This window comes from Biomphalaria glabrata, chromosome 17 (assembly GCF_947242115.1).
Source record: "Biomphalaria glabrata chromosome 17, xgBioGlab47.1, whole genome shotgun sequence".
Taxonomy (NCBI): Eukaryota; Metazoa; Mollusca; class Gastropoda; family Planorbidae; genus Biomphalaria; species Biomphalaria glabrata.
The window spans coordinates 2,349,981-2,367,919 of record NC_074727.1 but is presented as its reverse complement, the minus strand read 5'-3'; the positions used below and the strand labels follow the sequence as shown (position 1 = coordinate 2,367,919).

General features: G+C 39.2%; 1 protein-coding gene across 2 annotated transcripts; it reads left to right on the top strand.

Annotated features, from left to right (window-relative positions):
• The first annotated feature begins 949 nt into the window (after positions 1–949).
• On the top strand, positions 950–16,329 carry LOC106076734 (uncharacterized). 2 transcript variants are annotated; one of them, XM_056016406.1, is made up of 5 exons: positions 952–1,118; positions 2,031–2,134; positions 7,393–7,551; positions 10,241–10,381; positions 13,665–13,986. In XM_056016406.1, exons 2-5 carry the CDS (start codon positions 2,068–2,070, stop codon positions 13,847–13,849), a joined length of 552 nt encoding a protein of 183 aa, XP_055872381.1. In that variant the 5' UTR covers positions 952–1,118; positions 2,031–2,067; the 3' UTR covers positions 13,850–13,986. The 2 variants fall into 2 exon arrangements, with proteins under 2 accessions (XP_055872382.1, XP_055872381.1); XM_056016407.1 differs by lacking the exon at positions 7,393–7,551 and having other exon boundaries at positions 950–1,118; positions 13,665–16,329.
• Positions 16,330–17,939: the final 1,610 nt, after the last annotated feature.

The window sequence follows — 17,939 nt, the reverse complement described above, 5'->3', positions numbered from 1 at the left end:
AAACAGACGTTACATCAAAAAAAAAAAAAAGAAGATGATTACTTCTTACGCGTTATGCATCTAATCATGCATGTTAAACAATGACCTAAATTCTCTTAAGTCACTGGTTTTCCTGGCTAGCTCAGGCGACACATTCCATGCTCTAATAGCACTAGGGAAGAAGGAGCATTTGTACAAATTTGTTTTAGCATATGGGACGAGGAATGTGCCTTTATCTTTGTGTCTTTCTGAGTATTTTATTAGATTTTGTTTTTGTATTTGAAGATTGTGTTTTTAGTATAACTGCTACTTTAGTTTTTAGTATGGCCAATTAAAGAAAGTGAAGCACTCACAAGGTGAGCAAAGAAAACGCTTCAGGGACACCTTCAAAGCTTCTCTGAAGACGTTCAGCATTACCTCAGCCACCATGGAGATGGAAGCACACCATAAGACATCAGGGCGTCGTGTTTTGAAAACTGGCGCCCTGATTGCAATAGAAAAGTCAAGCTTTTCTTGTGACATAAGAAACTAGAAGAAAACAGAAAATAGAGATTCGAGATTCATAACAAAACACAAATAGAGATTCGAGATTCATAACAAAACACAAATAGAGATTCGAGACTCGTAACAAAACACAAATAGAGATTCGAGATTCATAACAAAACACAAATAGAAATTCGAGACTCATAACACAAATAGAGATTCGAGATTCATAAACACGTACAATCTAGAATTCTAAATTATTAGATAGAACGGAACACACTTGAGAAAAAAAAAAGACAAAAATGTGTTCATTAGAAATAAATCTTTGTGTAGTTAAAAAAACAAACAATTGGTTTTAGATCCACCTGTAGAATGACCTGACCGGATCAATGCCTTGTCACCCGTATGAGACAGGTCACGTCCAGGTAGAGTCATTTAAGACCCTGTCCTGAATATGCGCATGCATATTGATTCTCTTTTTTGTTTGACACGTGACGTTTTTTTCTCCTTTTTTTATGGCTGTGTTCATGTTTTTAGCGAAACCTTGTAGGACATAGTCATTCTTGCTCTTTTACTTACAAGCTTGAGATATTTTAATCTGGACTTTAACATTAATCAAGATTAATCATAATCAACATCAATCAATTTTTCAGAAGGTAAGTTGATGTCTATGTTAGACCATTGTCATAATTAGTTAACGATTATCAGAACACCGGCGGACAATGGCTTTGCTTGCCCTGGATGTGGCGAAATATGTAGGTCAAAGCTGGGGCTGCCTAGCCACGGGAAATACTGAACTCCTCATTAATCTTGGGACTCGAAGACAAGCCTTATTATCAATACAGACATGATGTCAATATTAAGGAATGGGTATAAGGTAACATGAAATTATTGTGTTAGGGTATGCAATGTGCGGCGTGTTAATTACGAGACGAATAGTTATGGAAGGCCTCAACACTGAACTACGACGTCACAACCTGTGGGCAGTTTAGACCAATAGCTCGTGGCCTAGTCATACAGACCTGTGACCTGGCAAAACAAGTTATTCGTCTCCACCTGGTTTATGAGCAGGGTATTGTGTGGCCAACACAACGACCAATCCCGAAATTCAAAATACGAGTCTTAACCGAGATTCTATCCCAGGACATCGGGCTCGGAAGTCAGGCACGTAGCGACTCAGCCACCTCGCCCCCTTTGATGATTGATCTCGTTAATTACTGTGCTATGACAGCTCGCGTGCAAAAAAAAAAACCCTTCCACTTATCCCAGTCAGTAGCTGTCGCTGGATATACACAACGACCAAGCGCTTTTTTCTTTTTCCTTATTGATGTCTGGTACTCATTAGGGCTGGGTGGACTCAGAGGCGGCTAAGGGACCCCAAAATTAAAAATCCATGTCTTCTCTAAGATTTGAACCCTGGACCCTCGCGTTGACAAGCCCATTGCTTTAACACTTGACCACCACGCCTCCAACATGTATTTATTTAATTGAAAAACAATCGCTTTGTAGAATGAATAAATAAGGTATCGTCTTTTTTTTTTAAATTTTGTTTCGTTTTTGTTTTCTAGTTCAAATAAATTCCAACATTTTGGTTCTGTGATCAACATGCCAACTATGGAATTCAGGAAAGTCAGTTTCATGTGGACGATTGTCTCCCTTCTTCAAGCCAAAGGTGCTTTTTTTGAGCATTTCTTGAGTGTATTCTTAGACACATTCTATTTTAACGTATTTACATATAAGAAGGAATTATAAAATATTAACGGTGTTTACCGCTGCGCCTCATGAAACCATATAAATGAAGCTTCTTAGATAAAAAATTTAAGTTTCAGATTCGCTCATATCCTGTAGTCTTACACTCCGAAATTTATTCTGCATTGGTCTACAAATCACTTTTTTTTTCTGATAGTAAAAAGAGTGGCGTTAGAGGCGATTGGGGCGTTAGAGGCGGTTGGGGCGTTAGAGGCAGTTGGGGCGTTAGAGGCAGTTGAGTCGTTATAGGCAGTTGAGTCGTTAGAGGCAGTTGAGGCGTTAGAGACGGTTGAGGCGTTAGAGGCGGTTGAGGTGTTATTGGCGGTTGAGGCGGTTGAAGTGGTTGTGGCGGTAGAGGCAGTTGAGGCGTTAGAGGCAGTTGAGGCGTTAGAGGCAGTTGAGGCGTTGGAGGCAGTTGAGGCGTTAGAGACGGTTGAATTGGTTGTCACGGTAGAGGCAGTTGAGCGTGTACGTTGTAATGGGTTTGAACGTTGTTAGATAATCCTCTGATGTCAGAAAGATGTCTAGAATCGCATTGCTGAAGACGTATCTGATTCTCGTCTTCTTCCAAATAACGCGTTTGTTCATATCATGTCGCGGACGCTTAAACTTCTATTTACATCTGACATCCTTGTAAAAAACCATCTTTTTAAAATGACTTCCTTGTCAACACCATCGATAAAAATCTATATATCTATCGATGGTGATGTGTTTAGAGTATGTGTGTAGTACTTGGTGTTGTCTGTTTGACGCGTTTTATGGCGTGTATGTGTAGCCCTTGGTGGTGTGTGTTTGTAGCACATGGTAAAAGTGTATGTAAAGTCCCTGTTGGTGTGTATGTGTAGCACTTGGTGTGTGTGTTTGTAGCACGTGGCTAAGTGTATGTAAAGTACCTGTTGGTGTGTAGGTGTAGCCTTTGGTGGTGTGTGTTTGTAGCACATGGTAAAAGTGTATGTAAAGTACCTGTTGGTGTGTAGGTGTAGCCCTTGGTGGTGTGTGTTTGTAGCACGTGGTTAAGTGTATGTAAAGTAGCTGTTGGTGTGTAGGTGTAGCCCTTGGTGGTGTGTGTGTTTGTAGCACTTGGTTCAGTGTATGTAAAGTACCTGTTGGTGTGTAGGTGTAGCCCTTGGTGGGGTGTGTTTGTAGCACGTGGTTAAGTGTATGTAAAGTAACTGTTGGTGTTAGGTCTAGCCCTTGGTGGGGTGTGTTTGTAGCACTTGGTTTTTTGTATGTGTAAATTTATATGTGACTTTGGATTCCATACATTCTATTTTATATTTCAATTTCTCTAATTTTTATAATTAGTATAAAAATAACAAGACAGACAGTACATGGGAATCCTTCATCGATTCTCTAGACCCTTAAGATGGCCAAACATGGAGGGTTTTTGTTAGTGGGCGCCTCGGGTAAACGGTTGAGGACCTCTGATATAATTTTGCTTAGCCTATTGAGCGTCATGAATGTCTGTAATTTAATGTCTGCAATCAGCATTCAGTACAAGTGATTTGAACCATTGTTCTATTTAAATAGCACTAACACACTATTTCACTGATGTTCAGGAAACTTAATTGACTGAACATAATCCTGTAGTTTTCAGTCTAGCTTATATTTCCAAAAGTGTGATGAGCGTTACATAGTAATGGTACTGACCCTATGAGGCTTCATTAAGTTTTATGGGCATTAACTTCGAGTTGATGGATTACAGAACCTAAAGAGCCAAAAATGACCTGCGGTCATTACTTTGGTCATTATGCGGGATACAAAATCAGCCATCTTTCTCGCTATAACAGTGATGCCCAACCTAATTCGGCCTGAAGGTCATTTCAATGTCCGACACTCGTATCGCGGTCAACATTACCGAAATGTAAAACAACAAAATGAAATGGACCTGAAATTTATATTAACAAAACAACAACGGGGGATCTTGTTCTTTAATTAATGGGATTGTTATGTGCGCAGCTCAGTGTGATTGTATGTGTACATTCTTCGTTCCATATGTTGTAAAATGTTTTACATGTTTCGGATGTTCCTTCAGAGTTGAAGATAATTACTTCCTAGTCCAAACCTCCCGCAGGACGACGGGGGATGGGAGCGGGCAGGGTTTGAACCCGGGACCATCGATAAATCTGAACGACAGTCCAGCGTGCAAACCGCACGACCAGGCAGCCATCCATGGTAGGACAAATTTGTACCAATGCTTCTTCTTCCCTAGTTGAGGCGTTAGAGGCAGTTGAGACGTTAGAGGCAGTTGCGGCGTTAGAGGCAGTTGAGGCGTTAGAGGCAGTTGAGATGTTAGAGGCAGTTGAGGCGTTAGAGGCAGTTGAGGTGTTAGAGGCAGTTGAGATGTTAGAGGCAGTTGAGGCGTTAGAGACAGTTGAGGCGTTAGAGGCAGTTGAGACGTTAGAGGCAGTTGAGGCGTTAGAGGCAGTTGAGGCGTTAAAGACAGTTGAGGCGTTAGAGGCAGTTGAGACGTTAGAGGCAGTTGAGGCGTTAAAGACAGTTGAGGCGTTAGAGGCAGTTGAGACGTTAGAGGCAGTTGAGGCGTTAGAGGCAGTTAAGACGTTAGAGGCAGTTGAGACGTTAGAGGCATTTGAGGCGCTAGAGGCAGTTGAGACGTTAGAGGCAGTTAAGGCGTTAGAGGCAGTTGAGGCGTTAGAGGCAGTTGAGAGCAAGGAATGGATTGCCTGAGCTAGCCAGGAAAACCCAGTGACTTGCCAGAATTAAAGTCATTGGTTAATATGCATGACTAAATGCATGACGCGTAGGACGTAATCATCTTTTTTTTTTTAAAGAAACGTCTGTATTATATAAGATAAGATAATGGTGGGAAGCATGGTCGAGACGCTAAGTACGCTTGAACTTGGCTTGGCTACCTGTTTAGGGAGCTCGACGTTCGACACCCGACTCGAGCAGAGTTGTGTCTACTGAGAGCCAAAAGGCAGCACGGAAAACCCTCTCCCAGGTACTACTTCTCCCCCCGGTCTACAAATAAGATTGGACTATAGCGCTCTGAGCATGTTATAAGTGTGAAAGTAGCGCTAAAAAAAACAGAGACAGAAAGAGAGAGAGAGAGAGAGAAAGAGAAAGAGAGAAAAAGAGCAAGAAAAAAAAAGAAAAAGAGAGAGAAAAAGAGAAATAGAGAGAGAGAGAAAAAAAAAGAGAAAGAAAAAGAGAGAGAGAAAGAAAAAGAGAGAGAAAGAGAGAGAGAAAAAGAGAAAGAAAAAGAGAGAGAGAGAAAGAGAAAAAAAAAGAGAGAGAGAGAAAAAGAGAGAGAGAAAAAAAAAGAAAAAGAGAGAGAGAAAGAGAACGAAAAGAGAGAAAGAGAGAGAGAGAAAGAGAGAGAGAGAAAAAGAAAGAAAAAGAGAGAGAGAGAGAGAGAGAGAGAAAGAAAGAAAAAGAGAGAGAGAGAGAGAAAGAAAAAGAGAGAGAGAGAGAGAGAGGAAAAACGAGTAATATAAACGAAGTTATTATTGGGATATTATCAGTTGTTAAACAAGTCTGCATCAACTACTATATACACGTCTGTTGGTGTATGATGAGTGCTTTTACAGGGGCGGACTGGCTATATGGGCGTTTGGGAAAATGCCCGGTGGGCCGGTACCCAAATGGGCCTGTAGGGCCACCGAAATGGGCCGCATGGATGCCACAATGACACGTATTAAAGATTTTATAGCATTCTCTTATAAACGTTGCCCTTTAAGCGATGTGTTTAAAAATATAATCTTGTACAGCCTCCACAGCAGGGGGTTCTCAACCTGTGGACTGCGACCCTTTTGGGGGGTCGATTGACGATTTGCCAGGGGTCGCCTAAGACCATCGAAAAAAAAAACAAATTGGATTGTTTTGTCTATTCTTCTATTGCTGTGTGTGTGTGAGGGGGGGGGGTCGAGGCAGAGTGTGGAATTGTAAAAAGGGGTCGCCGAGCATAAAAGGTTGAGAACCGCTGCTCTACAGCGTAATACAAATGTGATCTAACACATTTTCCGAACTAATGAACAGCCTACACCCGCAGACAAGAGGAGGGATGGCTGAGTGGAAAAGCTTGGCTTAGGTGTCCCGGGCTCGAATCCTGGTAAAGACTGAGATTTTTAATATTGGCATCCAGCTCTAATGGGTAACCGATTTTAGTTGTGGAAAAGTTAAGGTGGTTGGTCGTTGTGCTGGCCACATGACACCCTCGCAAACCATGGGCCACATAAATATGAGACCATTACAGAAACAGATGACCTTTACAGAAACAGATGTCTTTTACATCATCTGCTCCGTAGATTGCAAGGTCCGAAAGGGCAACTTTATCAAACTTAACATAATGGTTTTCAGGAGGGAGAGAATTGAAAGCCCATCTTATGGGAAGCGTGGTCAGAGGCTAAGTGCGCTTGAACTTGGCTTGGCTACCTAGAAGGGGGCTCGAGGTTCGACACCCGACTCGGGCAGAGTTGCGTTTACTGCGCGCCTAAAGGCAGCACGGAAAACCAACTCCTAGATACCCCCTCCCCCCCCCCTACTGGTCCACAAAAGAGATTGGACCAAAAGCGCTCTGAGCATGCTATAAGCATGAAAGTAGCGCTATATAAAAGCTATAATAATAATAATAATAATGATGGCATGAAATCCCCCGGACCGATCTTAACTCTTTCCGTAATTTTTTTCTCACATTTCGACGGAATTCTTCATTTTGCTCATTAGTATTTCACTAACTTGTTATGATAAAGCTTCAATAGCTTGGTCTTTGTTATCAGAGAGTGTTTAATTCGGTATATAAGTAAAGGGGAATGCATGCTCTTTTTATATAACTCAAAAAAAAGTTTATAAAATTAAACATGAATTTACTTTAATGAGGTCAAATCAACGATGGTATCGTCGGTTAGGAGAGAAAGAGTTAACACCCAGTTTGCCCCCTGGTGGTGTATGTCTCATCTGCTCGTGACAGTGATATTTCAATTTCGTTATTACCCACGCTTCATTTCTCTGAATAAATTAAAAAATGTCAGCAACATTGTAGCTGGCTTTAACTCTTTCCCTCCTAAATGACGATACCAACGTTGATTCCGCCAGAATGTGGTAAATAGTTACGGTGAGAAAAGAGTTAAGCCGACCTTATTTTCTTTTACTGCTTTGTTAGTCAATACTTTATGTAACGCAAACAATCCTGACTTTGTGTTTACTGTTTTCGTCTGCTAGCGTTGCTTTTCTCGACAATTGGCTTCGCAGGGAACTATATGGTCACTGCCACTGCGGGTGGAGAATGGGGCCACATTGGACTCTGGACAATTTGTACTTTTCTAGATGCGATTTGCTTTGACGCAGTTAACCTGGCTGAACTTATAGGCGGCAGCAGAGGTAATGAAATATGCACTGAGCGGTTTATCCGTTAATGTAAATATAAAGATAAATTCTAAGGTGAATTTTTTTATACACTTTTTGCAGAGCGGCAAAAATGTGATCTCCGGTCAATCTACAGCAGGCATTTTAAAAATTGTATATCTATAAAGAATTACATGTATAAAGAATTACATGTTTATAAAGAATGTATGAATGAAATAAAATACATAAATGAAAGTCCGACATTTATTTTCAATATATGAAAGATATGTAAACAATGGATGGTAGAGCTAGGGTTAGATCTAGTGTACTTGTACACATTTATTATCTGTCCCTTAACATTCGTCGTATTGGAGCTGTGACGGATAGTCAAAGTAGTGCTCTGACAGTAGTTCGTATTGGTGCTGTGACAGATAGTCATAGTAGTGCTCTGACAGTAGTTCGTATTGGTGCTGTGACAGATAGTCATAGTAGTGCTCTGACAGTAGTTCGTATTGGTGCTGTGACAGATAGCCATAGTAGTGCTCTGACAGTAGTTCGTATTGGTGCTGTGACAGATAGTCATAGTAGTGCTCTGACAGTAGTTCGTATTGGTGCTGTGACAGATAGTCAAAGTAGTGCTCTGACAGTAGTTCGTATTGGAGCTGTGACAGATAGTCATAGTAGTGCTCTGACAGTAGTCGTAGTGGTGTTGTGACAGTTTGTCGTAGTGGTGTTGTGACATATAGTCATAGTAGTGCTCTGACAGTAGTTCGTATTGGTGCTGTGACAGATAGTTATAGTTTTGTTGTGACAGTTCGTCATAGTAGTGTTGTGACAGATCGTCGTAGTAGTGTTGTGACAGTTTGTCGTAGTGGTGTTGTGACAGTTTGTCGTAGTGGTGTTGTGACAGTTTTGTCGTAGTGGTGTTGTGACATATAGTCATAGTAGTGCTCTGACAGTAGTTCGTATTGGTGCTGTGACAGATAGTTATAGTTTTGTTGTGACAGTTTTGTCGTAGTAGTGTTGTGACAGATCGTCGTAGTAGTGTTGTGACAGTTTGTCGTAGTGGTGTTGTGACAGTTTGTCGTAGTGGTGTTGTGACAGTTTGTCGTAGTGGTGCTGTGACAGTTTTATCACAGTGGTGCTGTGACAGTTTTATCACAGTGGTGCTGTGACAGTTTTATCACAGTGGTGTTGTGACAGTTTTGTCGTAGTGGTGTTGTGACAGTTTGTCGTAGTGGTGTTGTGACAGTTCGTCGTAGTGGTGTTGTGACAGTTTTATCACAGTGGTGTTGTGACAGTTTTGTCGTAGTGGTGTTGTGACAGTTTTGTCGTAGTGGTGTTGTGACAGTTTTGTCGTAGTGGTGTTGTGACAGTTTTGTCGTAGTGGTGTTGTGACAGTTTGTCGTAGTGGTGTTGTGACAGTTTGTCGTAGTGGTGTTGTGACAGTTTGTCGTAGTGGTGTTGTGACAGTTTGTCGTAGTGGTGTTGTGACAGTTTGTCGTAGTGGTGTTGTGACAGTTCGTCGTAGTGGTGCTGTGACAGTTTGTCGTAGTGGTGCTGTGACAGTTTGTCGTAGTGGTGTTGTGACAGTTTGTCGTAGTGGTGTTGTGACAGTTCGTCGTAGTGGTGCTGTGACAGTTTGTCGTAGTGGTGTTGTGACAGTTTGTCGTAGTGTTGTTGTGACAGTTTTGTCGTAGTGGTGCTGTGACAGTTTGTCGTAGTGGTGTTGTGACAGTTTGTCGTAGTGGTGTTGTGACAGTTTTGTCGTAGTGGTGTTGTGACAGTTTGTCGTAGTGGTGTTGTGACAGTTTGTCGTAGTGGTGTTGTGACAGTTTGTCGTAGTGGTGTTGTGACAGTTTGTCGTAGTGGTGTTGTGACAGTTTTATCACAGTGGTGTTGTGACAGTTTTGTCGTAGTGGTGTTGTGACAGTTTTGTCGTAGTGGTGTTGTGACAGTTTGTCGTAGTGGTGTTGTGACAGTTCGTCGTAGTGGTGCTGTGACAGTTTGTCGTAGTGGTGCTGTGACAGTTTGTCGTAGTGGTGTTGTGACAGTTTGTCGTAGTGGTGTTGTGACAGTTCGTCGTAGTGGTGCTGTGACAGTTTGTCGTAGTGGTGTTGTGACAGTTTGTCGTAGTGGTGTTGTGACAGTTTTGTCGTAGTGGTGTTGTGACAGTTTGTCGTAGTGGTGTTGTGACAGTTTTGTCGTAGTTGTGCTGTGACAGTTTTGTCGTAGTGGTGTTGTGACAGTTTTGTCGTAGTGGTGTTGTGACAGTTTTGTCGTAGTGGTGTTGTGACAGTTTGTCGTAGTAGTGTTGTGACAGTTTTGTCGTAGTGGTGTTGTGACAGTTTGTCGTAGTGGTGTTGTGACAGTTCGTCGTAGTGGTGCTGTGACAGATTCGCTTTTATCGTTATCTTCCTGTAATCTTATCTTTATCTAATCATCTTATCATTATCTTATAATTAACGTATCGGTATCTTATCTTATTATTATTTTATCGTTATCTTAGCGTTATCTCTGCATTATTTTATCTTATCATCATCTTTACTTTTGTTATCTTATCTGACCGTTATCGTTATCTTATTCTTTATCTTATCGTTATATTTTCGTTATCTTATCGTATCTTATCTTATTGTTATGTTATCGTTATCTTATCTTTATCTTTATCGTATCGTATTCTTATCTTATTGTTATCTTATCTTATCGTTATCTTATCTTATCTTAGTATGGCTAGATGTCAGCAGAACCCTGATGAGTATCACCATCGTCTGCGAGCTCTCCGTGATAGTGATGACATCCATGGCATTCTTCCGGGAGCCTACTAAAATTATGGGATGGATTACAGCAGGCGTGGCAGGCTTTTCAGGTAGTACTTATTTCACACTGACGACGTTGGCCTCGTTGTGAGTTTCTCGTTCAAAGGAAGTTCCTATATGTTTGACTTATTAGTACATTATTTACATTATTATAACGTTAAGTGTAGACATGTTTTCTTTATTCTCCGCTAAGTAACCTGGAAGTAATCTGGTTTATTACTATCATAAATTACATAAATTCATTATTAAGACATCTTGGTTCCCCTAATCCCCATAAATCTTCTCTTACTCTTTGGGCGCCTCTGAGTCCAACATTAGTTGGGGAAAAGTAAAGGCGGTTGGTCGTTGTGCTGGCCACATGACACCCTCTTTAACCACAGGCTATTGAAACAGATGACCTTTACCACAAGGTCTACGTGAGAAACTTTCAACTTTTTAAAAAAAGTAGATAGACATGCAACGTTCCTTGTAAGAGCTTTCATTATAACAGTGGGAAGCGTGGTCGAGAGGCCAAGTGCGCTTGAACTTGGCTTGGCTTGGCTACCTATGAAGGGGGGGGGCCTCGAGGTTCGACACCCGACTCGGGCAGAGTTGCCTAAAGGCAGCACGGAAAACCAACTCCTAGATACCCCCTCCCCCCACTGGTCCACAACTGAGATTGGACCAAAAGCGCTCTGAGCATGCTGTAAGCATGAAAGTAGCGCTATATAAAAAGCTATAATAATTATAACAGTATATAGAGTTCGAAAAAAAACAACAACTTTTGTCTAGACTAGACCAGGTGTAAACAAATGCCGTATGTCTGTAACAATCATATTATAACACATTATGCTTTTTGGGTCGTCTTGACCCTTTAACCTGTTTTTTTCTGAAAGGACACAAGGCATAGAGCAGGAAGTAAAAAGGAAAGTCCAATGTAAAAAGAAATTGAAGAAAAACAAGGTTACAAAGACAGTTTGTGTGGAAATACAAACTCAAAATCGGCCCCCGAAGTGGTCCACCCAGGCAGGGAAATAACATCCGAATGAAATTTATATCAAAGACAAATGAGAGATAAGAATGGAAAAAGAAGGTTGACAGATCTTGTGCAGTGCCCCAACGGTCCAGCAGATCAAAGGATAGGTGCAAGTGAATGCAAAGTTAGATGTGAACCTAGATATGGCCTACGGTTAACGAGGGTGTCATGTAGCCAGCACAACGACCAACCGCTTTTACTTTTCCCCAACTAATGTGAGGTACCCATTAGGGCTGGGTGGACTCAGAGGCGCCCAAGGATTCCGAAGTTGAAAATCCCAGTGTTCACCAGGATTTGAACCTGGGACCCCCCTGTTCAGTAGCCAAGCTCTTTACAGCTCAGCTACCGCACCTCCCCTGGCCTAACTGAAGTGTTTAATTGATGTAATTGTTTTGAAAAGGATCAATCTCTTAAACGAATCCTAAAAGACAGCAATTTAGGTGCATTAGCACAAGAATTATTAAAGAAAATGCAGTTTACAAGATTATCATTCGTTTTAAATTAGGTCTAACTTATAATGCATACTAAATTGCTTTTTCTCTTTAAAAAACTGCTTGCATAAGTGTGTTTAAAAATTAGATTTTTCGCTTTCAGAAAAAAAAAGTAGCCGTTGCATCAGAACTTTAAATGGTCTAAAGTCTAAAATATTGTGTTGTCGGATTTTCACTATCTTTTCTAGTTTACGAGATCTAAACGGGACAGACGGACAGACATTTCGCACAAAACTAATAGCGTCTTTTCCCCTTTCGGGGGCCGCTAATAAACTGATCTACTGAAGACCAGCATTGTCTTTTTAGAGAAGAAAAAACATTAAAGACTGTTGTTCTTTAAACACGATTACTGTTAGCCATAGAAAGAGATCAGCTTTCCATCAACTGACTCATCAATTCATCGTCATTATCATCATCACCATCATCATCATTATCATCGTCATCACCATCATCATCTTCATCATCACCATCATCATCCTCCATCAACAATATTGTAATAACTGAAGGGAGACAAACTCAACGAGGCACATATATCTTTATTTACACATCACCAGTTCATAAAACATCATCTTTCTTAGGCACAGTCTTTTCACTTCGGCTCTCAACTTGGGCGGAAACCGTTCTCCCTTTCTCTTCCTAATGTTGACATCCTTCTAGGTCTAGTCTATCACAGTGCGCACCTTCTAGCACTAGCCTGGATGGCGGTGCGCATTGCGGAGTTATAACAATATAATCATCATCACCATCATCCCTCAATCAATCATCATCCGTCAATCAATCATCATTGCCGTCAACATGATTATCATGCTCTATTTGACTGAGGGCTTGAAAGGTTTAAATCATCTCTTTCAAAAGCCCTGATAAGAAACCCTTCAGTTTTGCGTATTGTATTGTATTGTCTCCATACATATCGAACGAGAACCAACTTTCCCTTAGATTCATAATTATTACTTATACAATATAAATTGTATTGATTTAAAATTATTAGGTTTTTGTTTTCTTTTTTACGAGCTCGAGCCTCGTGGAACCCGGAAACAGGAACCTGGACAGCTGATCTCAAATACGGCTCTCTAAATTAACAGTTGATGTTTATCGCTTGAAGAAGAATTAACCAGCGCTTAGGCCACACGGGGAAAAATTCTAGTTTGACCAATCTAATTTAAAAACAAATAAATAAATGTAAATGGCTGCCTGGTCGTGCGGTTTGCGCGCTGGACTGTCGTTTCGGATTTATCGATGGTCGAGGGTTCAAATCCTGCCCGCTCCCATCCCCCGTCGTCCTGCGGGAGGTTTGGACTAGGAAGTAAACTATCTTAAACTCTGAAGGAACATCCGAAACATGTAAAACATTTTACAACAAACAAACTTGGCTGGAGGCTATATCAAGGTCTAGAGCCAGCAAGGCGTAGAGAGCCTTGTTACCGTAATTATGCCATAACTGAATATTTTTAAAGCTGCTTCAATATTATTGAAGTTTATAAGCGTGGCTTATATCTTGACGTAAATCTAATTAAGATTACATCTAGATTTTAGATCTAGAAGTAGATCTGGACTAGATCTTAATAGTTCTTAATCAGAACTTTAAGTCTAGTGTTAAATATGTCCATATTATGAACATAGCAATAAATAGTCGCCCAAGTTTGCCATCTTCACTGGCCAAGTAAAAAAAAATGCGTACGTTTTATCAGCTGACAGTGTCCGGGTTCAAAACCTAAAATGATCCAAAAATCTTTACACTTATTAGTTGTTGTTTTTTTTTAAGTAAAAATAATGGAGGCATTGTATTTTAAAAAAAATATTTAAAAAAAAATGTTTGTCTTGTTTCAGCTGTGGTTGGACTTGTAGGGTTGAGCGTGGTTGCTGGTAAAGGAATCAGTTTGATGCATCTCTACCTTCCAAAATTTAAATTTAGTCTCGGCTGGTCATTCAGCCTATTCCTCATCGGACAATTCACGTTTCTCTTCGCCTCCGTCTGGCACTTTTTAGATGCCAGAGACACGGTCAAAAAGTAGCTGAGAGGTGTTGTGTGCATAAAAACGACAAGGTGACATCAGTGGCGTAGCTAGGGTGGAGGGGAGGAGGGGGGTAAAAATGTTCTTTTGCATTAAATATTACATATTAGGTCTCTGTCATGTAACCGTGCTTTCATTTTTTTTTACATTGGTTAGTGAGCCTGTTGCATGTATTCCACACATATGAGGGCTTATTATCAGGGAGTAAACTGAGTTACATATTATTAAGTTGTATATTTATAAAGTGTATTTATCTCATGATGTCGAATAGTTAAAATAACAGGGCCCCTAAAGAGGTAAAGCTCCCCGGGCCCCCTATCCCTAGCAACGCCACTGGTAGAGATCGTCTTGTTCAGCATGGACATATAGGCGGTAGTAAATGTGTACATATCTCCTCGCTATAGTCTGGATTGTGTCAGAGACGATGGCTTTTAATGTCGTGAAGACTAATGACAGGTTATATTTGCAGTAACACAACTTCATATTACGACAATGACAGGTAGTATTACTACAATGAAAGTTCATATACGACAATGAAAGTATATTACGGCACTGACAGTCATAATATTATGACAAATGTTACGACAATCTTTTAGTTCAAGGTTTTTAGAGCGTCTCCTAACTTCAACATTTGAATCTATTCACATATATATTCTATACCAGTGGTTCCCAAAATTTTTTTGTCTCGTAGACCCTTTGCCATGTTTTCCAGTTTTCGGTAGACCCCCTTGATTTTTTCTGAAAATTCATTAACTTCAAAAGTGTTTTTCTAACAGATTCTAGGCCATAGAAATTCAAAATAAAATCTAATATACACACTATAGGGATTTACAAAGAAAAAAAAATACACGTTGATTGGTGGGCAGCTTTGATAACAAAAATGTCAATATTGGGCTTCAATTTAGTTTTAGGTTTAATATTATCTCTTCTGGATTAGAGGATGTTTGACTGATTTAAATTTGGAAAATAAGAAATTTCCTCCTCTCCAATGTTTGTTTCATTAATTTAATACTCACAAGAAACACATTCCTCGTCCCATATGCTAGGACAAATTTGTACAAATACTCCTTCTTCCCTAGTGCTATTAGAGCATGGAATGGGTTGCCTGAGCTAGCCAGGAAAACCAGTGACTCGGCAGAATTTAAGTCATTGGTTAATATGCATGACTAAATGCATGACGCGTAGGACGTAATCATCTTCTTTTTTTGAAGTAACGTCTGTATTATATAAGAAGATAAGAAAAACACTGAGATTATGACTTCATTCTGAGCAACGCTAGGTTATCACCTTGTAGCTACAAGTTAACCTCATGAAAATTATGAAACAAGTTGGTTAAATAGACTATGTCCGATTCCCGTTTTATTTTTTGTTCTTAAATTGGATCTTTAGCAACCAAGAGCTCAAGCAAAACATTGTCACTCTGTTTAAGTCACACATAAACCTTTCGATAACTATCTTACTCCAGCGTGAAGGAGCCATTGATCAAAATGTAGTTCTTTATGACAGTATGTTATCAGGCAAGGTTAGCTTGTCCAGCTTTTTTTAAAAGTATGTCGTTTGCAAGTAATTACATAAGAACCTTTTAACTCAACCTAGGAATTGTATTATTGTTTAGAGGATTTTTTATCATGATATAAGATATAGGAATGTGTAAAACAGTTTGCAAAACCTCTTCAATGGCTGGCAAACCCATTTTTTTTTTGCCTATAGTGTTCAGTTTTTTGGAGTTTGATAGAGTAAAGTATTGTAAAATGCTCACAAACCTCTTTTGTAATGTTTAATCAAACTTTTTTTCTACTCTGGGTCTTTTCTGAACTTAACAACTGTTCGAAAGTATTTCAAATCTCAATCTATTTTATTATGTTGGCGTTGCCTCAAATGATGTTCCAGATTTAATGGTTTCATAGCGACATAACTTTAAATTTTATTGCATAAAAAGCACTAATGTAGATGCTTGTTTCACAAGGACGAAATAAAGCCATATTTCTAATTACCAACACTGGACTTTCTACAGTCATTTTTAGACTCGGACATGTACAATAATACTTTCATGTAGAGAAAATTAAGCTAATTAAAAAAAGATGTTAAAATTGTAAAATAAAACAAAAAATAACATTTGACTAACAGGGTTAAAATTCAAAGGATTAACTAAGGTGCAAATCGTTAATAGAAAATTAAAATAAAGTTTTAGGCATGCTTAAAAGAGATCCACTGTCGTAGGCCCCCCTTTACAGGTCATAGACCCCCAATTTATTTTTTCACTTCCGTAGATCCCTTGGAAGTCCTCGTAGACCCTTGAGGGGTCTATATAGACCACTTTGTGAATCACTGTTGTATACATTTAAATTAAAATTTTGAACCACGGGCCACGTATAGAAAACTTTCTGAATCATTATTGATCATATTGGTTTGAAAATATGCTGTAAATAATAACATAATAAATATGGACTTTATTTAAGATAAAAAGAACAAATATCTAAAATGAATAGTTGTAGGAATTTTGTTCTTTTATACAGAGTAGACAGAAAGAGAGAGAGAGAGAGAGAGAGAGAGAGAGAGAGAAAGGAGAATGAGATAAAGGAAAAAGAGATAGAAAAAGAGAGAAAAAAGAGAGAGATAAAGAGACAAAGAGATAGTTTGAGAAAGAGAGAAAGAGAGTATTATTTTTTTCATTACACAGTATCAAGAAAGAAACTTTGAAGGCGAGAATTGTTTCTTGCTTGGGGAGTACTTCTTCCTGTATTCACCTGCATGTTAGCATTTTTTACTTGAGGTGGAACACACAAATATAAACATAACATGATGCAAAACTAATAACTTATTTACATTGAGTATATCCTTATTTGTTCAGAATATTTAAATTATAGCCTGAGTATGCCAAATTTTGAAACAATCCTTAGGGTGAAGGGCAGGCTGATGTCCTAACAGGCTTAGAATTGCAGCAAACTTTGCAATGTCTCTGTTTATCACCAATGTCTATAATTTGTCTTCCCCCTGAAAGTCTTGCCAGTGGATTGATTTGAGGACGACCCATTGATATTTTTCTCTTCTCTTTTTCTTCTTGTGGCATGAGTGTGGAAGCTTTAGCACAAAGTAAATCCACCAGCTGAATCTTGAATTGTTTCAAGCTCAGAAAAGACTTTTTGATATGATCTGGTCTACTAAGATTATATAAAACATGGTCATTAGAACAGGCAATTTCAATAATCCTAAGAAAAAGCTTTTTCCACCATTTGGTGGATTTTCTTGCATGCATTCCATAGTAGCCAATTTTTTTTTATCAACTAAGACACAACCAAACATGAATTTATTGTACATGTCAACCATGGATGGTTTACTTTTGTCTTTTACCAAAACAGCCAGGCATTGTGCACTTGTGGATACCATAATAAATGGCTTTTTTTTATTTTTTATCCTTCCACAAAACAACTAGTTTTTTGTTTGTTTTGTGTCATCCAATACTTGGATGCTTGATGTTAGCATTTTTTACTTGAGGTGGAAATCCCCGCCCATTACTTTGAATGGTGCCAGTGTATAAAAACTTTTCATTAGTCAAAAAATCAACTAAGTTTCTTGATGTATAATACCTGTCTGCAAAAAATATGTTAGTCTTTACTTAATATTTTAGAAGAGTGTAAAAAATGTGTATTGCCTGGCCTCCTTCTGTATCAGCCTCAGGGTCAAAAGATGTATTCTTGCCATAATATGTAAGAAGGTTGATGACATATCCTGTGGAGCTATCAACCAAACCAAAGCTTTTGATATGATACTTTGAAGGCTTATAAGGGTTGAACAGCTTATACTGCCATCTTCCTTTAAATCCAACTATTATCTCATCAATGGAGACTTGTTGATGTGGAGTAAAGGCTATGTTAAATTTTTCTATAACTTTGTTGATAAAAGGTTCAACTTTGTTTTTACCTTCTGCATTGGCTTCACCAGAGTGTACCATAGTAGAAAACAAAATTAGAAACCTATCTCTGTTGAAAAATTCACCAAAGAATGGTGTATAGAATATAGAACAAATCAATGGTAGAAAAGAAATCATTTAGTGCAGGTCTTTGGTTGATACCCATTGCATTTATAGCAG